General features: G+C 41.2%; 1 protein-coding gene across 1 annotated transcript; it reads left to right on the top strand.

Annotated features, from left to right (window-relative positions):
• The first annotated feature begins 890 nt into the window (after window positions 1–890).
• LOC140240421 (uncharacterized) lies at window positions 891–12,717 on the top strand. The gene is made up of 8 exons (XM_072320187.1): window positions 891–979; window positions 3,612–3,941; window positions 4,763–4,966; window positions 5,265–5,455; window positions 6,351–6,483; window positions 7,836–7,993; window positions 9,220–9,562; window positions 10,043–12,717. Exons 2-8 carry the CDS (start codon window positions 3,759–3,761, stop codon window positions 11,312–11,314), a joined length of 2,484 nt encoding a protein of 827 aa, XP_072176288.1. The 5' UTR covers window positions 891–979; window positions 3,612–3,758; the 3' UTR covers window positions 11,315–12,717.
• The last annotated feature ends 439 nt before the right edge of the window (window positions 12,718–13,156 follow it).

Genomic DNA, 13,156 nt, shown 5'->3' with positions numbered 1-13,156 from the left:
TGCATGTTCTACCTAACAGTGATTCTCTGTGGAACTGTGAGGTCAAAGGTCAAAGACCAGGTTTAGATAATGCTGTTTTCCCATTTGATACTGAAATTATACTTTTTCTCAATACCTTGAAAATTACTAAATGCATAAACTTATAAAAGGGTCAAAAGTCAAGTAAAAATCATCAGTTCCCCAAATACCTGCACTCTGACATTTTAATCATTCATCCAATTGAACCTAGTTCTAGGAAAGTGAACATTCAGCACATTTGTGTCAAACCTGTCATTTTAATATTTTGCCAATTGTGTGAAACTGTCATCACACATTGTCAAGACATTGTACTATAGACCTATTAGGAGAACCATGCATTATGGCGGAGGCATATCAGTAGCCGTAGCGATATATCTAGTTTCATTATGTAATAAGCAAATAATGCAATATTGTTTTTGAGAGTGACTGGATGACTAGTCTCGTATGGAGGCTCTTAACTTTTTTTTTTAGAGCTGGAGAACATCCCAAAATATGTTGTTTGCTTGAAAGCAGAGAAAATTTCCCTTCATCTGCTTCAATTTAAAAAAATTCTATGATTCGATTGATTTTTTATGATTTATGGAATATGCCGCATTTAACACAGGTTTCTTTCTGGGAGCCCGGAAAAGGAGCGTGAGGTTAGCTGCTCGAGCGATCACTCTTGCTCGTTGTTCACGGTTGACACAAGAGGGCGTTTGTTATTTTTGTCGGATCTGGCACTTGCTGCCATGACGACGAAGGCGGCTCTTCCGCTGCGTCGGCGTCTTGTATAGTGTACGTACGTGTATCATGTGTGTGTGTGTGTGTGTGTGCAGCAGGTGTTTTTCTTGTGTACACCCCCTACTGACTGGTTGCAGTGCATGTGTTGTACGATTGAAACTTGTCCAACTTGCGAAAACAAGATTTTAACAGCTTCAAATCAAGTGGAGTGATAGAGTGACCATACCAGTGGGCCAGTTTGGTAAGAAAACTGCCTAAGTTTCGTTCTGTTGTTGCATGCAATACGATGCAAGACCCTAACAATCCCTTTAATGTGGAATCTACTGCTGCTACATTTTGCAGCTCGGAGAATCCAACGCGACCTCTGATAGTGATACAGATTGCCCCGTAGTTTCGGCGGTGGTGTCTCGTCCGGGTCCGGGTGTGTTGCACACAGCAGCCGCTGTACTGCATGTCGCACAAAGTGTATGTGTCCATGTTGTAGAAATACCGAGATCTACACTTCCACGACTAGAAGTAGAACTAGGGTTCTACTACTAGTACTACACGTACTAGGTCTAAGGGTAAGATCTACTACAGTATTAACAAAGGGCGAAGTTGAATATATCTAGTACTAGTAGGCCTACTGTTTTATATGTAGGCTTTCAATAGGCCCTACATCGGATCCTACTGGGTAGTACTGGTAAATTTTAATTGCCAAATTTTACTAGTGTCGCTGTAGGCCTAGGTCCTACTAGAATTCTACAATATGCAAAAGTTTGCACGGCGTCGCGTCTGGTCGGGCTAATGTTAGAGATCTGATAATGGATATCAAGTAGGGGTGTCATGTCCACTAGGCTAAAATTCTAAATAAAGCCAAGGGCAAGGCCCTGGGCCCCTAGGCTACATATGTAGTAGGCTAGCCGGCAAGATAACAGTAGATTATCTAAGTAACATAGCAATAGGTCCTACTGGAACCTCTAGTCTAAGTCTAACGTTTAATAGTGTAAACGGGTCGTTTGGCCTCAGATAATGGCAAGCGTGACTGTAAGTACCTTCTAACGTTAGTACTTATTGGGACCTATAATGGCATGTCCCCAAGTGACTGTAAGTAACTTCTAACGTTAGTACATTGTTGGTACAACTACCAACTAGGTTCTATACCTTCTACTTTCTAGTAGCCTAGACAAAACCTGAACACAGAAAAATCTGTCTGTTCAGAAGAGTATTAGAACATTTTTGGACTTTTAATTTAGGGCCTATTGATGGTTCTCTGATTCCTGATCCTGAAAGCTGAAGAAACAAATGCCAGTGCAACGGAAGCCTCTCGTAGCTAGGCACACTGGTGTGTATATGTGTGGGGCCATATGTGTGTGTGTGTGGGGATGCTTAAATCTAACCACTGCACTGTCCCTAGATGTTGTCTATATGGAAAACGGAGTAGGCTGAGGTACCTCACTGCCCTTGATTGTATCTAGCGTTAAATTCACCAACCTAGAAATAAAATAATCACAGCTACCACTGTACCAGCTCATTGACACCCTTATACTCCTATTACACATGTATGGAGATAACTGATCACTGACACTGGAGAGTGCATGCATTACTCATTGCATTATATTGGTTTCCATGCCCCCTGCAGGCAGTATCAGGTACATCGTATGAGTATGACTATATGAGAGCCTTCGGTCTGTTAGTGTTACTCCTCAGATGAGGCTTGAGGGATTCTGTGAAGCCAGATGTATCCTAGTCTCCATGGAATTGATCTAGATCTAGGTCTACTGTATATGTTGTATCTCCAACAATAAATACAAAATTGGTCTAGAGACTGATCTTTGAGACTCGCTGAAAAAATGTAGAGCAGGACTTAACATTATGTGTAGGCCATAGGAGTCTAAGACCAGATAGACTTTCTAGGACTGCATCTAGGGTACATTGGGTTTAGATTCTCAATCTCAAGAAACCTAATACTGGTACTGCTATTATCTAATTATCTAGAAAACCATATTTTTCCTGACGTGTGGGTGGAATTGAGGAACTGCTTGGTCCATAAAATCTATCAAAGTCTCTGTAGAACTGGAAGCACAGTGAAAACACTTTATGTGAGTGGACAATGAAAGAATTAGGGTCTCCTAAGATCTAGGCCGTAGAACTACAAATTTGCCTTTTATTTGTTTTTGTTTTTCAGTCGAGAATGAATCTGGACTGTGAATTGCAGTGTGTTTCTTACCGCAGTCCAGGTTTAGGATCTTATTCTAAGTGAATATTTAGAAAGCCTCTATCTTTCATAGACACAAATCATGGGCTGTACACATACATAACATAAAATTTAATGATATTTGACTTTGTAAGTATCTTGACTTACACAACACAGAGTGTAAGTGGATATTGGCACTGGTGAAGGGGATGCTTGGGTTGATAGGACATCTGGGAAAAGTACATAGCAGGTCATATTTCCAGTAGAATCGTCATGAGAATTGCACCTGTATGGAATAAGGAGTGCATTTGTGTAGGAGATACTGTCCAGCATTTTGAGCCAAATGATTGAAGCCTGACAAAAAAGAGAAGCTCAACAGCCCTTGATTTAGCGTAAATGACAACCCTGTCACAGCTACAATTGTATATGCTGTAATCTGCAATTGGTTGTAACCTGTGGGTTAGTAATACTTAGTCAGTCATAATGGTATTTATTGTGGTTCCCATAAAATTTTACATTTTGGCTGCATGATCGATTGCATTGCACTGCACTGACTAGATATGCTGGGATTTCTATACAATATGGCACTTCAGAACACTTTGTTGCTTTCTGCACTGTATGCTGACCAGCTGTCCTTGTCTGTACATTACGTAACTCATTTTTTTCTTCTCTTGTCTGTATTCGTAATTCATAACAGGAACAAGAGAAACTGAATATAGGTGTCTGGTGTACAATTGGATGCATTCACACGAGACATGGCCGAGTGATTCTAAAAGCAAAAGGGGCATCGCCATCCGACAGCTGAACTGGAGCCCACAAAAACTTCAGGACACCAAACAGCACAATGCTTCCAGCCGGTCACATGCAACCCATGGCCAATCAACCGCAGCTGCTGTCTTGGCTCCAAGAGCAACAGCGCCCTCGCCGGCTACGCAGCATCATGGAAAAGGAGCGTAATAAACAGTTCCTCAAGCAAGCACAGGAAAAGGGCTATCTTGCTTCCCCCACAGATGCTATGATTTTGACAGTAAGGAATACTTTGATACTCTATACACAGTTAAGTAGATGCTCTACAGGTACCCTGCGGTCAGGTTTATCTGTGCAGTCTCTGAGTTTTTCATGCCTCCTGATGTTGTAGCCTTAAAATTATGTTAAAATGATGTATCAAAATGTTACATGTATGTGTGATACAGTACTACTGTAAAAGTGGAAATTTTCGTGATGTTGAAATTTTCGTGCATTTCGCGCAATCAGAAGCTAGCGCGAAAACAAAAGCATGCGAATAATATTTCTGCTTGCCATGTGTGCCAGTAGTTGATTTGATTTGACTTGATTCCACGTAATTAAAAACACGCGAAACTCTTCTAACCCGGCCAAGTGCGACAAATTAGTCGCGCGAAATTATCCACTTTTACAGTACATTGTAAATGTTCAATTCTCAAAATAAGTTAACAAATGAATTACAAGTGTATTCTCAAAGTTTTCATGGGGAGTTGTACTGTATGCCTAGTGGTTTTTAGTGCTTCACACAAATTCTTTCTTGGATGAATGTGGTCCTGCAAAAGGACCTACTCAGTCGACGTTTTGACCAATGTGGTCTGGTCTTTACCCTCAAGGTCTTTGATGGACAAGTACACTAGCTCTTTCCGGGTCCACATTCACCCAAGGGAGAATTATTGGGTGCACCAGAAACCAACTGAGCTAACTGTGTCATCGATGATCAATTTGGCTAATATGTAGTGCATACATTGTTTATCTGGCTTGTTTTCAACTTTGTTGACAATTTCATGTCTAAACTGAAAATGCATTGGAATTATTGCAAATCCATCCATTTTTGATTGTCTGCAGGCATGCCGAGAAAAGGACGGAAGCATCTATAACTTAGAAGATGTCCAGATGGTGCGGCTCTGCGGGGTGCACCTCAGGGATGTTGGAGCCACTGGAGAGTGCCGCAACCTGAGAGTGTGCAACCTGGCTTCAAACTACATAAAGAGCTTTGAGGGGCTGGCTGCATGCAGGCGTCTGGTCAAACTGGATCTCCATGGCAACCAGGTTTGTACTTCTCTTAAAAGTGTCCAAAGACATAAAATGTCACAGCATTTATCATAATTTTTTTTTTTCTTCAAAGAACTCATTTATTGAAATTGGTGAAGTAACATGTGTAAATTAGTCAAAATGATTCTCAGGGCACTATAAGGAGAAGTATATTTACTTCCAACTCGTGTTACCTTTTTATCACATTCTACAATTGAAGAAACACTTGTAGATATTTTTGTGTTCTTTTCTTGTCTTGTAGGCTGTTTTTGTTGTTGTTTTTTAACATCTTGTTATCCCTTTATTCTGGTTTTAGATCAACCAGCTCCCAGATGAGAAATTCTGGTCAGGGATGAGAGAGCTGCGAATGTTGTATCTCCATAACAACAGCATCAGTCGGCTGGACTACTTGCAGGCCATGGGGGCAGCATCCAACCTTCAGGTCCTGACACTGTACGACACCCCGATCAGTCTGAAGATGACCTACAGGCATCACGTTGTCAACAGGTAAACTGAGATGGAAACCCCTTGCAAGGCATTATTCATCAAATCCGTCCAAAAATCCCGATGGAATCCCATTTTCTTTGCTCATTTTTCCACCAATAAATAATATTCATTTCTGGTCAGCTGTTCTGTTTGCGTTTGTTACATACTCAAAAAACTGCATCACTTTGGTGATCCCTCGCATTTATCCCCAAGTTGAATTATCCTTCGAGTATATGCCAGGTTTAAGTGTGTACATGTGTGTCACACACAAACACACTGTTATAGCTTCTGACCATTCGCGCATTGAGAATTTAGGGTTTCTGGGACGAACACTGAACTAGGGCTTTCTATATAGCTTAGTCGGTAGAGCACCGGGCTAGCATCCGGATGTCTCGGGTTCGAATCCCGATGGAATCCCATTTTCTTTGCTCATTTTTCCACCAAAAATAATAATGATAATAGTAATTAAAAGAAATGAACACTACACAGCACTTCCCTGAGTGCAATAAGTGTCTGACCAACAACAAACCATCATCACCCGTGAACCCAGAAGGGCATTAATGTGGTCCTATATCCAAGAAATTAACAACCTTTACTGCTCATTAGTGGCCGGCTTTTCATTGATGGGAGTCACCTAATGTTAGATTGAGGTGAGTCAACTTTGCAAGGTTGTGGCCCAGTTGATGTGTTTCCATCCTTCAAACAAGCGATTTTTTAAGTTTGTTTTGTGCAATTGGAGTAATCAAGGGTTCACCTAAACTCACATTTAGGTGTGTGGCAGTCAAATAACTCAGTGAATTTCATGAACGATTTTGAAATGTGAAGAAGGTAACGTACTCATTGCAATGCAGAGAGATTATATGATCACACATTTAAAAATCTGAATGTCATCTTTTGTGTTGTTATGTTCATGCAGTATATGGTCACTGAAGGCACTAGACAACCATGTCATCTCAGATGAGGAAATCATTGAGGATGCCTTCTTTGGAGGTCACTTCAGCATGCTCCACGCGTCCTTCCATATGAATCTCGTCACACCTGACAAAAAGGTAGGCACTTTTCTTATTTGTTTTGAGAATATTCTGTAACAAAAATTCATTTCTCATTTCATACAAAAAATAATGTTGCAGAATAAGATTCAAATTACTTGAGTATTTTATGTTTCTATTTGGTTCTATAGAAAACTTGAAATGTTACCACTTTGTTTTTATTTGGTTCTGTAGAAAACATGATATGTTTACAACTTTGGTTTTTTTTTTGTCTGCAAAATATTTTGCATTTTCTGCTGGAAACAAATGAAAATTTGTACGTTTTTCCTGATTTTGTAAATTATTGAATGAAGTAAAGAATGTAGATCAATACATGTCTGTGAATACCTCAGGATGTTTATCTCATAGCATGTGGAATCAAGGTCACATTATCTATGTTAAAAATTGAAAATGTCCCATTGAAGACCATACTGGTAGTATCAACCCCAGTGTAACAGAATGGCTTCTTTCACTTTTTCGTCCCAAGTGATGTTACCCCATACTAATGATACAATCTCTTTGGCTGTATAGATCTGCAGCTATTTCTTCTGCTATGATATTATGTTGTTATTATCATAATCTTTTATTGCTGAGGATAAAGGGCCAGTCGTAGTGTGGCAAAGATGCTTTTCCTGGAACATTTTCAGTGATCTTCCTGATGTATCAATCCTTTCCACACCATCATCTTCTTCTGGGGTTTTTTTTCATACTCATTACGTGCCATATTTGCATGCCCAACTCAGTCAGTGGTGTGCCAAGTTCGTATATTCTGCTGAAACTTACAAACCTGCCAAAACTGATTGATAAATTGCCAAATGACACATTACAATGAAAGCATTTCTCACGATTCCCGTCACATGTTGCTTGCTTGGAATTTACGTGGGGATGGAATATTAGGCAATGCCCCATACTGGATTGGCGAGTAGATTTTGCGATTAAATTCCAAGTTTCTGTCACTGTTTTGTGTGCAAAAGTCATGGCTGTACAATAAATGTCGCTACCTGTCATTGAAAAAACAAACAAACAAAAAACCATTGATTTGTCATACAAGTTTACGTCAAAGCAAAGCTTGGCATTTTCTCTATAACTTCACTCAATCATGTTCAGGGTAACAAATATCTATAAAAGTTATGTAGATTTGACAGAGAGAATGTTTCCAGAGGGCTTGACTATGTTGCATTGCATGTTGCATTGTTGGATTTTAATCGCAGTCTGGCACGCAGGGGGTTTACACCATGGCACATAAAGTGTTAAATGATATACCCCTGTGTAATTGTGTACATTCTCATTTTATTTAGAACAGTGGGTCAGACTTAAGGTTTTGATTTTATTTGTGTGTGCATATGTGTGTATTCCTTGGATTTCCTTTACAGGGCAACTCCCTTGATGAAGAGCTGGCCCAGGTGCGGTCGGTGCTCCAGAAAGTCTCCCGCATCCAGGCCAAGCATTCTCCGGTCCTCATCATCCAGCGCTTCATCAGGGGATGGGTGACGCGCAGGAGGTTCCGAATCATGGCACGGACCAAGATCTGGTGAGTCCACGGATCTCCAGTTGCTTGTGAAATATACTGATTTTCTTGACCAGGGGACGCTTTCCTGAATGAATACATTAACCCCATCCCCCCCCCCCCCCCCGATGTTTCGTGTGACTTTTGAGACCAAATTTGTTGCTCCCGGGCATACCGTTTTGAAGCCACATCCCTTTGAAAAAAATTCGTCGACCCCAAAACCACGACTGAGATCTGAAGTGGGGGGGGGGGGGGGGGGGGACAAAAAGTCCCAGAACCAAAGTCATAATAATAATAATGATAATGATAGTAATACAATATTTCTATACAGCGCAATTCAACAGAGAAATAGCTTATCAGAGTGCTTTACAAACAAAAAGTATAGAACATTTTTGCATATAAATAACAGTTACAGTGTATTTTTGGAATGCGTTGTGTACTTGTGGGCTTGTGAATTTAGGGATCCTATATTGCTTGTAATTGGTGTGTGTGTGTGTGTGTGTGTGTTTTATTTAAAGACTCCGTCTGTGTATCTCTATCCATTGGTACAGGTAGAGTGAAGTAACTTTGAAATAAAAATGACCGATGGGATGAGATTCCACTCCCCAAGAAAAGGTTGTACCTGACAAACATGGATGACATACAAACCACATATCTGTAGAGATTTTAACAGCTCTTGCAACAGTTTATTGAGGCCTTTTACAATATTATTATAGATGCAGGTCAGCCGTCCAACACAGCCTAATTACAGGAGCCGACATACCATACGAAGGGCATTGCTCTATGATAATAAAAATATAGTCACATATAATTGTAAGTTGTTTGTTTTTATAGAAAGGATGTCCTTGATAAAGAAGTATGGAGAAAATGATAGAAAAAAAAAAGGTTATGTGAGTCTATAAAATGTGCAGATGGACATGTATATTCACATATAAATGGCTTCCTTAATTCTTCGTTGACAGCTCAAGTGAAAAAAACAAATCAAGCTTGAACACTGCCCAAAGTGCTCTTCTGAAGTTTCAGTATGTCCCCAGAATGACCACAGATGCAGATTCAGTTGTGATTCAAAAGACCTTTCATGTAGAAGACTATAGTAGATACATTTTTTTTTTCTTAAACTGAGATAGAGTGTTGACAACTTCTTTAGTTACAAAAATAAGCAAGTATGTAGTAATCTATATATAACACAAGAAGAAAAATGTAATTAGCATCCACCCATCACACAACAATATTTGCTTGATCGTATGCAGGGCAGTGGTAACGATCCAGCGCTTCTGGCGTGATTGCAAGGGCCTTGAGTGGAAGCCGGCTCCAAAGGATGCTGGGATCGTGGCTCCGCCGTCCACGGCAGTCCTGACAACTGTGGCTCGCAAGCTCTCGGCATCCCCTCCCCAGACCCTGAAGACGAGTTCCCCGGGAGCGGCAATGAGCGCCTCCGTCACGGAGGGGTCCAGCACGGGGATGGACTACGACACGTACTTAAAGAACCGGAGACCTGGCTCCAAATCACCAAGTCTGGTGTCAGCGATGGCCATTGGGCGACCCCACCCTTTGGCAGAGGACGTTCAGGATGCAAGACTGGTCGAGGAACATGTATGTTTTATTTTCCAGTGAAGAGTGATTATTGAAGACTCATACACCCACTTCCCACAAAAGAGTTAATGTGTGCATGCACTGTACATGTATATCTATTAAGAAGATATAAATTCTAATGTCCTGTTTAACCCAAGTTTTAATGGAATGTAGACATATGTCGTAATATATATTTTATTGTTTTATTGTTAGCTTGATAGTCTGTTTGTAGCAGCATTGGAGGTGAACTCTTTGACTCCATAAACATTGCTCCAAACAAGCAATAAACTATATAGTTGCGAACACATGAAAGCAAAGTAGATTGCAATTTCCTTCAGGTTAAACTGTAGTGCGGATCTGAGATTGCATATAACCGTTTTCTTTTGTGTTTAGCGAGTATTTACTTGTGTGGAAATCTAGCTTGTAATTAAGATTCCTTCACAGGCTCATATCCTGGCTAAGTGTGTTCTCTCTTTGTTCTCTATCTGATCCTCACCACAGGAAACTTCTGGTTCTCCAACAAGAGCAGGGACTGGCACCCGGAGACAGACCACTTTTTTTGTCAAGTTGCTTCCCTCGGACGACGAATTGCCCTATGAAGATATCTTGCCAGAAAACGCAAGACCAGGACTTTTCCGCAGCATGGGTCAGGACTTCAAGAAGCCTTCGAGGCCGAAAAAGGTTAAAAAAGCAAAGAAGAAACATAGAACAGTCGGCTCGATGCTGGGCACCCTGTCGGATGGTGAACTGCAGCGGGATCGGTCATCGGATGAAAACTCTGAGGACGAGGAGCTGTCCACCGTCAAGTTTCGACTCATGGGCTTGGTCCCAGCCTCTCACAAACTTGACCCCCTCCAGGATCTGCTGATATCTCGCCGAGAGGCTGGTAATGACGTCAGGACGGGGTTTCAGAAGTACTACACCCGGAAGGCGGCAACTGCCAAGCCCGTCCAGAAGCCTGTGCATAAAAAGCCGATGAACGCGGACCAAAAACTGTTTGCCAGGGCCCAGGGCACAATGGGTCTGTCCTGTCTGAAGGCAGTGCTGCAGGCCTATCGTGATAGGGAGAGCTCAGATGTGCAAGGGCTGAAGCGGGACAAGGTTGCGGCTATGCGGGAGCAGCGCGCTGAGGGCAAGTTGAGGGCCAAGAACTTTCTGGACGAGAAGCGCCTTGCGGCGCTGCGCAAACGCGATCGGGAGATCAGCAAGATAAGCAGCGAGTACGAGAAACACGCCAGCAGGGAAGTGGAAGACATGGAGAGGCGCCGAGACGTCCGCACCAAGATGGTGGAGATGTCGAATCGCTCCCGCAAGGAGAATGATTTCAGCCACGACTTCAGTAGTCAGCACACGTCCATATCGAATGCCCTCTTGCGCCACGACAGACAAGCCCGCAACGAGAAGCTCAGCGTCAACAAGGTGGACCTCGTGCAGACGGAGCGCGAGCACGAGACGTCCCAGCGTAACCTGGTGAAGCGTTACCTCGAGCACAGGCAACTGATGCGCCAAGCGCAGGTCGCCGTGGAAAAAGCCGCCCTCGACACGCGCATGATACAGGAGGCCAACGACCGGCTGATGGAAGCGCGGGAAAACATCTCGAGGCAGAAGGAAAAGGCCAAGCAACTCCGCGCCTTCTACCCGCTGCCAAAATGTGCCACTCACCCCGTCCTTCCCCCGGTGAAACGCGAAGGCAAGCCTGATCAATGGAACACACTTATCTCCATGTACGAAGGGAGAATAGGAAACCATCCTGCAATGATAGGAAGTACCTGATACTTAGTCTCGAGGCTGTTGTAGCTTATTATTAATAGAAATCGTGTGTAGCAAAATGTGCGCTCTTACGTCACCAGGAAAACTGATGACCTAAATGCTCTCAGGAAAATAAGTGTTTGCTCATATGCCATTTGTTAAAAAACAACAGCAACTATAAAATCTTAATAGAAAATTATGAAGTAAGCAACTCTATACGAGAATATTTTCTCATGCTCATGTTACCACAAACATATGTATGATATATTGCTTTCTTGGCCGTTCCACCACGGTAGTTGTGAATTTTGAATTTGCCTTCCGTGTCTAGATTACTTGTGTATCTTGCGTTTGATACAAATATCGATATATAATAGATATGTATGATATATGCATTGGCGGGTGAGCTGGTTTAAACAAATTACATTTTATAAGTTGCCATAGCGTGTATGCCTGATTATGAATGTGGTGAATTGGAATCCATTCATTCGTGGCATTGAAGATCATGTACATCAATTATGTGGAAACCCAGTACTGTATTTCAAATGTGCCTTTTGGTTTTTATTTTCATTATACTGTTGATAAGAATTAACTTCGTCAGGATATGTTTGTAAGTCTGTAACCTTGTGCAACGCGTGTACATGTGTATTGTGTATAAATGTATTTCAGGATTGCTTCCATTTACTGGCTGAATAAACTTAGGTTCATGAGAACCACTGATGTACATTAGGTTTCATCACGTGATGACAAACGCTTAGGATACATTTTCAATACATGAATATGTGGACATGTAAAATCATATTGCACAAATTACTGAAAAAAATGACAGCAAAAACATTGAGAGTAACAAGGAGGGATATTCAAGTGTACTATACATGCATACACTATGCTAAAATATTACTCGAACGATTTCTTACGATATCAACGTGAAATGCATCTGTGCCTTAACTGTATAAGTCATCCAGTGTGCGTGTGCCGTGCTTCACCAAGAGAACTTCAGTTTGTCCTGTATTACTTGACTGTGGAATGCCAGCAACAGTGATACAGTGTATCATACAGTGTATCTTACTGAGGCGAGGTTTATTAGGTGACCGTAAACGAATTAGTTTTTATTTTTAAACAAATGTATTTTCATGTGTTTAAATACAGCTGTATTTTAGGGGATGAGTGTTTAGCCTTTATCATGTGTTTGTTCGTGAAGGGGAAACTTTTTTTTTTTTTTTTTCTTAATCAGCTTCATAGTGCTGATGGCTGACGCATGAGTATGGAGTATGGACCATATTTTCGTTTTATACGCTTTTTGAATGTGCAATATTTTCAGAAATGTACAGTTTGTGGTCATTGCATTGAGAGTGCTGGTGAGTGATTTTTTATTTTATTTTTTTTAACAAAGTTTTCTATGCATAATGAAAATAAAGAAAACATATGTAAACTGCATTGCTGCTTTTCCCTGATCATAATTTCTTGATGAGTTGCAAAGCTTTAACATATGCGCCCGTTGAGGACAGTTTGATTTTGCTAAAACACGCATTTCTCTTAGACACCTGCCTGAGTATACTCGGGACTCGTCCTGAACGGGTATTATGAGGCAAGTATAATTTCTTAGTCAGGTGCAATGTTTGACAATAAGTGGAATTCATATCTGCCATTTCATTACTCTTTCAATAATTGATTGCTACAAAAACAAACAAACAAACAAACAAACAAACAAACAAACACGACACTACTCTGACCACCTTGATACGCGTTGCATGTGCTTATATACTTATTGAATACCTGAACAAATCAAATTATAACTGAATAACACCGACGATAAATTATTCCATTTAGTATACAATGACTAACGCTAATACGAGACCAGGGCAATCT

The sequence above is a fragment of the Diadema setosum genome, chromosome 17, assembly GCF_964275005.1.
Source record: "Diadema setosum chromosome 17, eeDiaSeto1, whole genome shotgun sequence".
NCBI lineage: Eukaryota > Metazoa > Echinodermata > Echinoidea > Diadematoida > Diadematidae > Diadema > Diadema setosum.
This window is presented reverse-complemented; position numbering and strand designations above follow the sequence as displayed.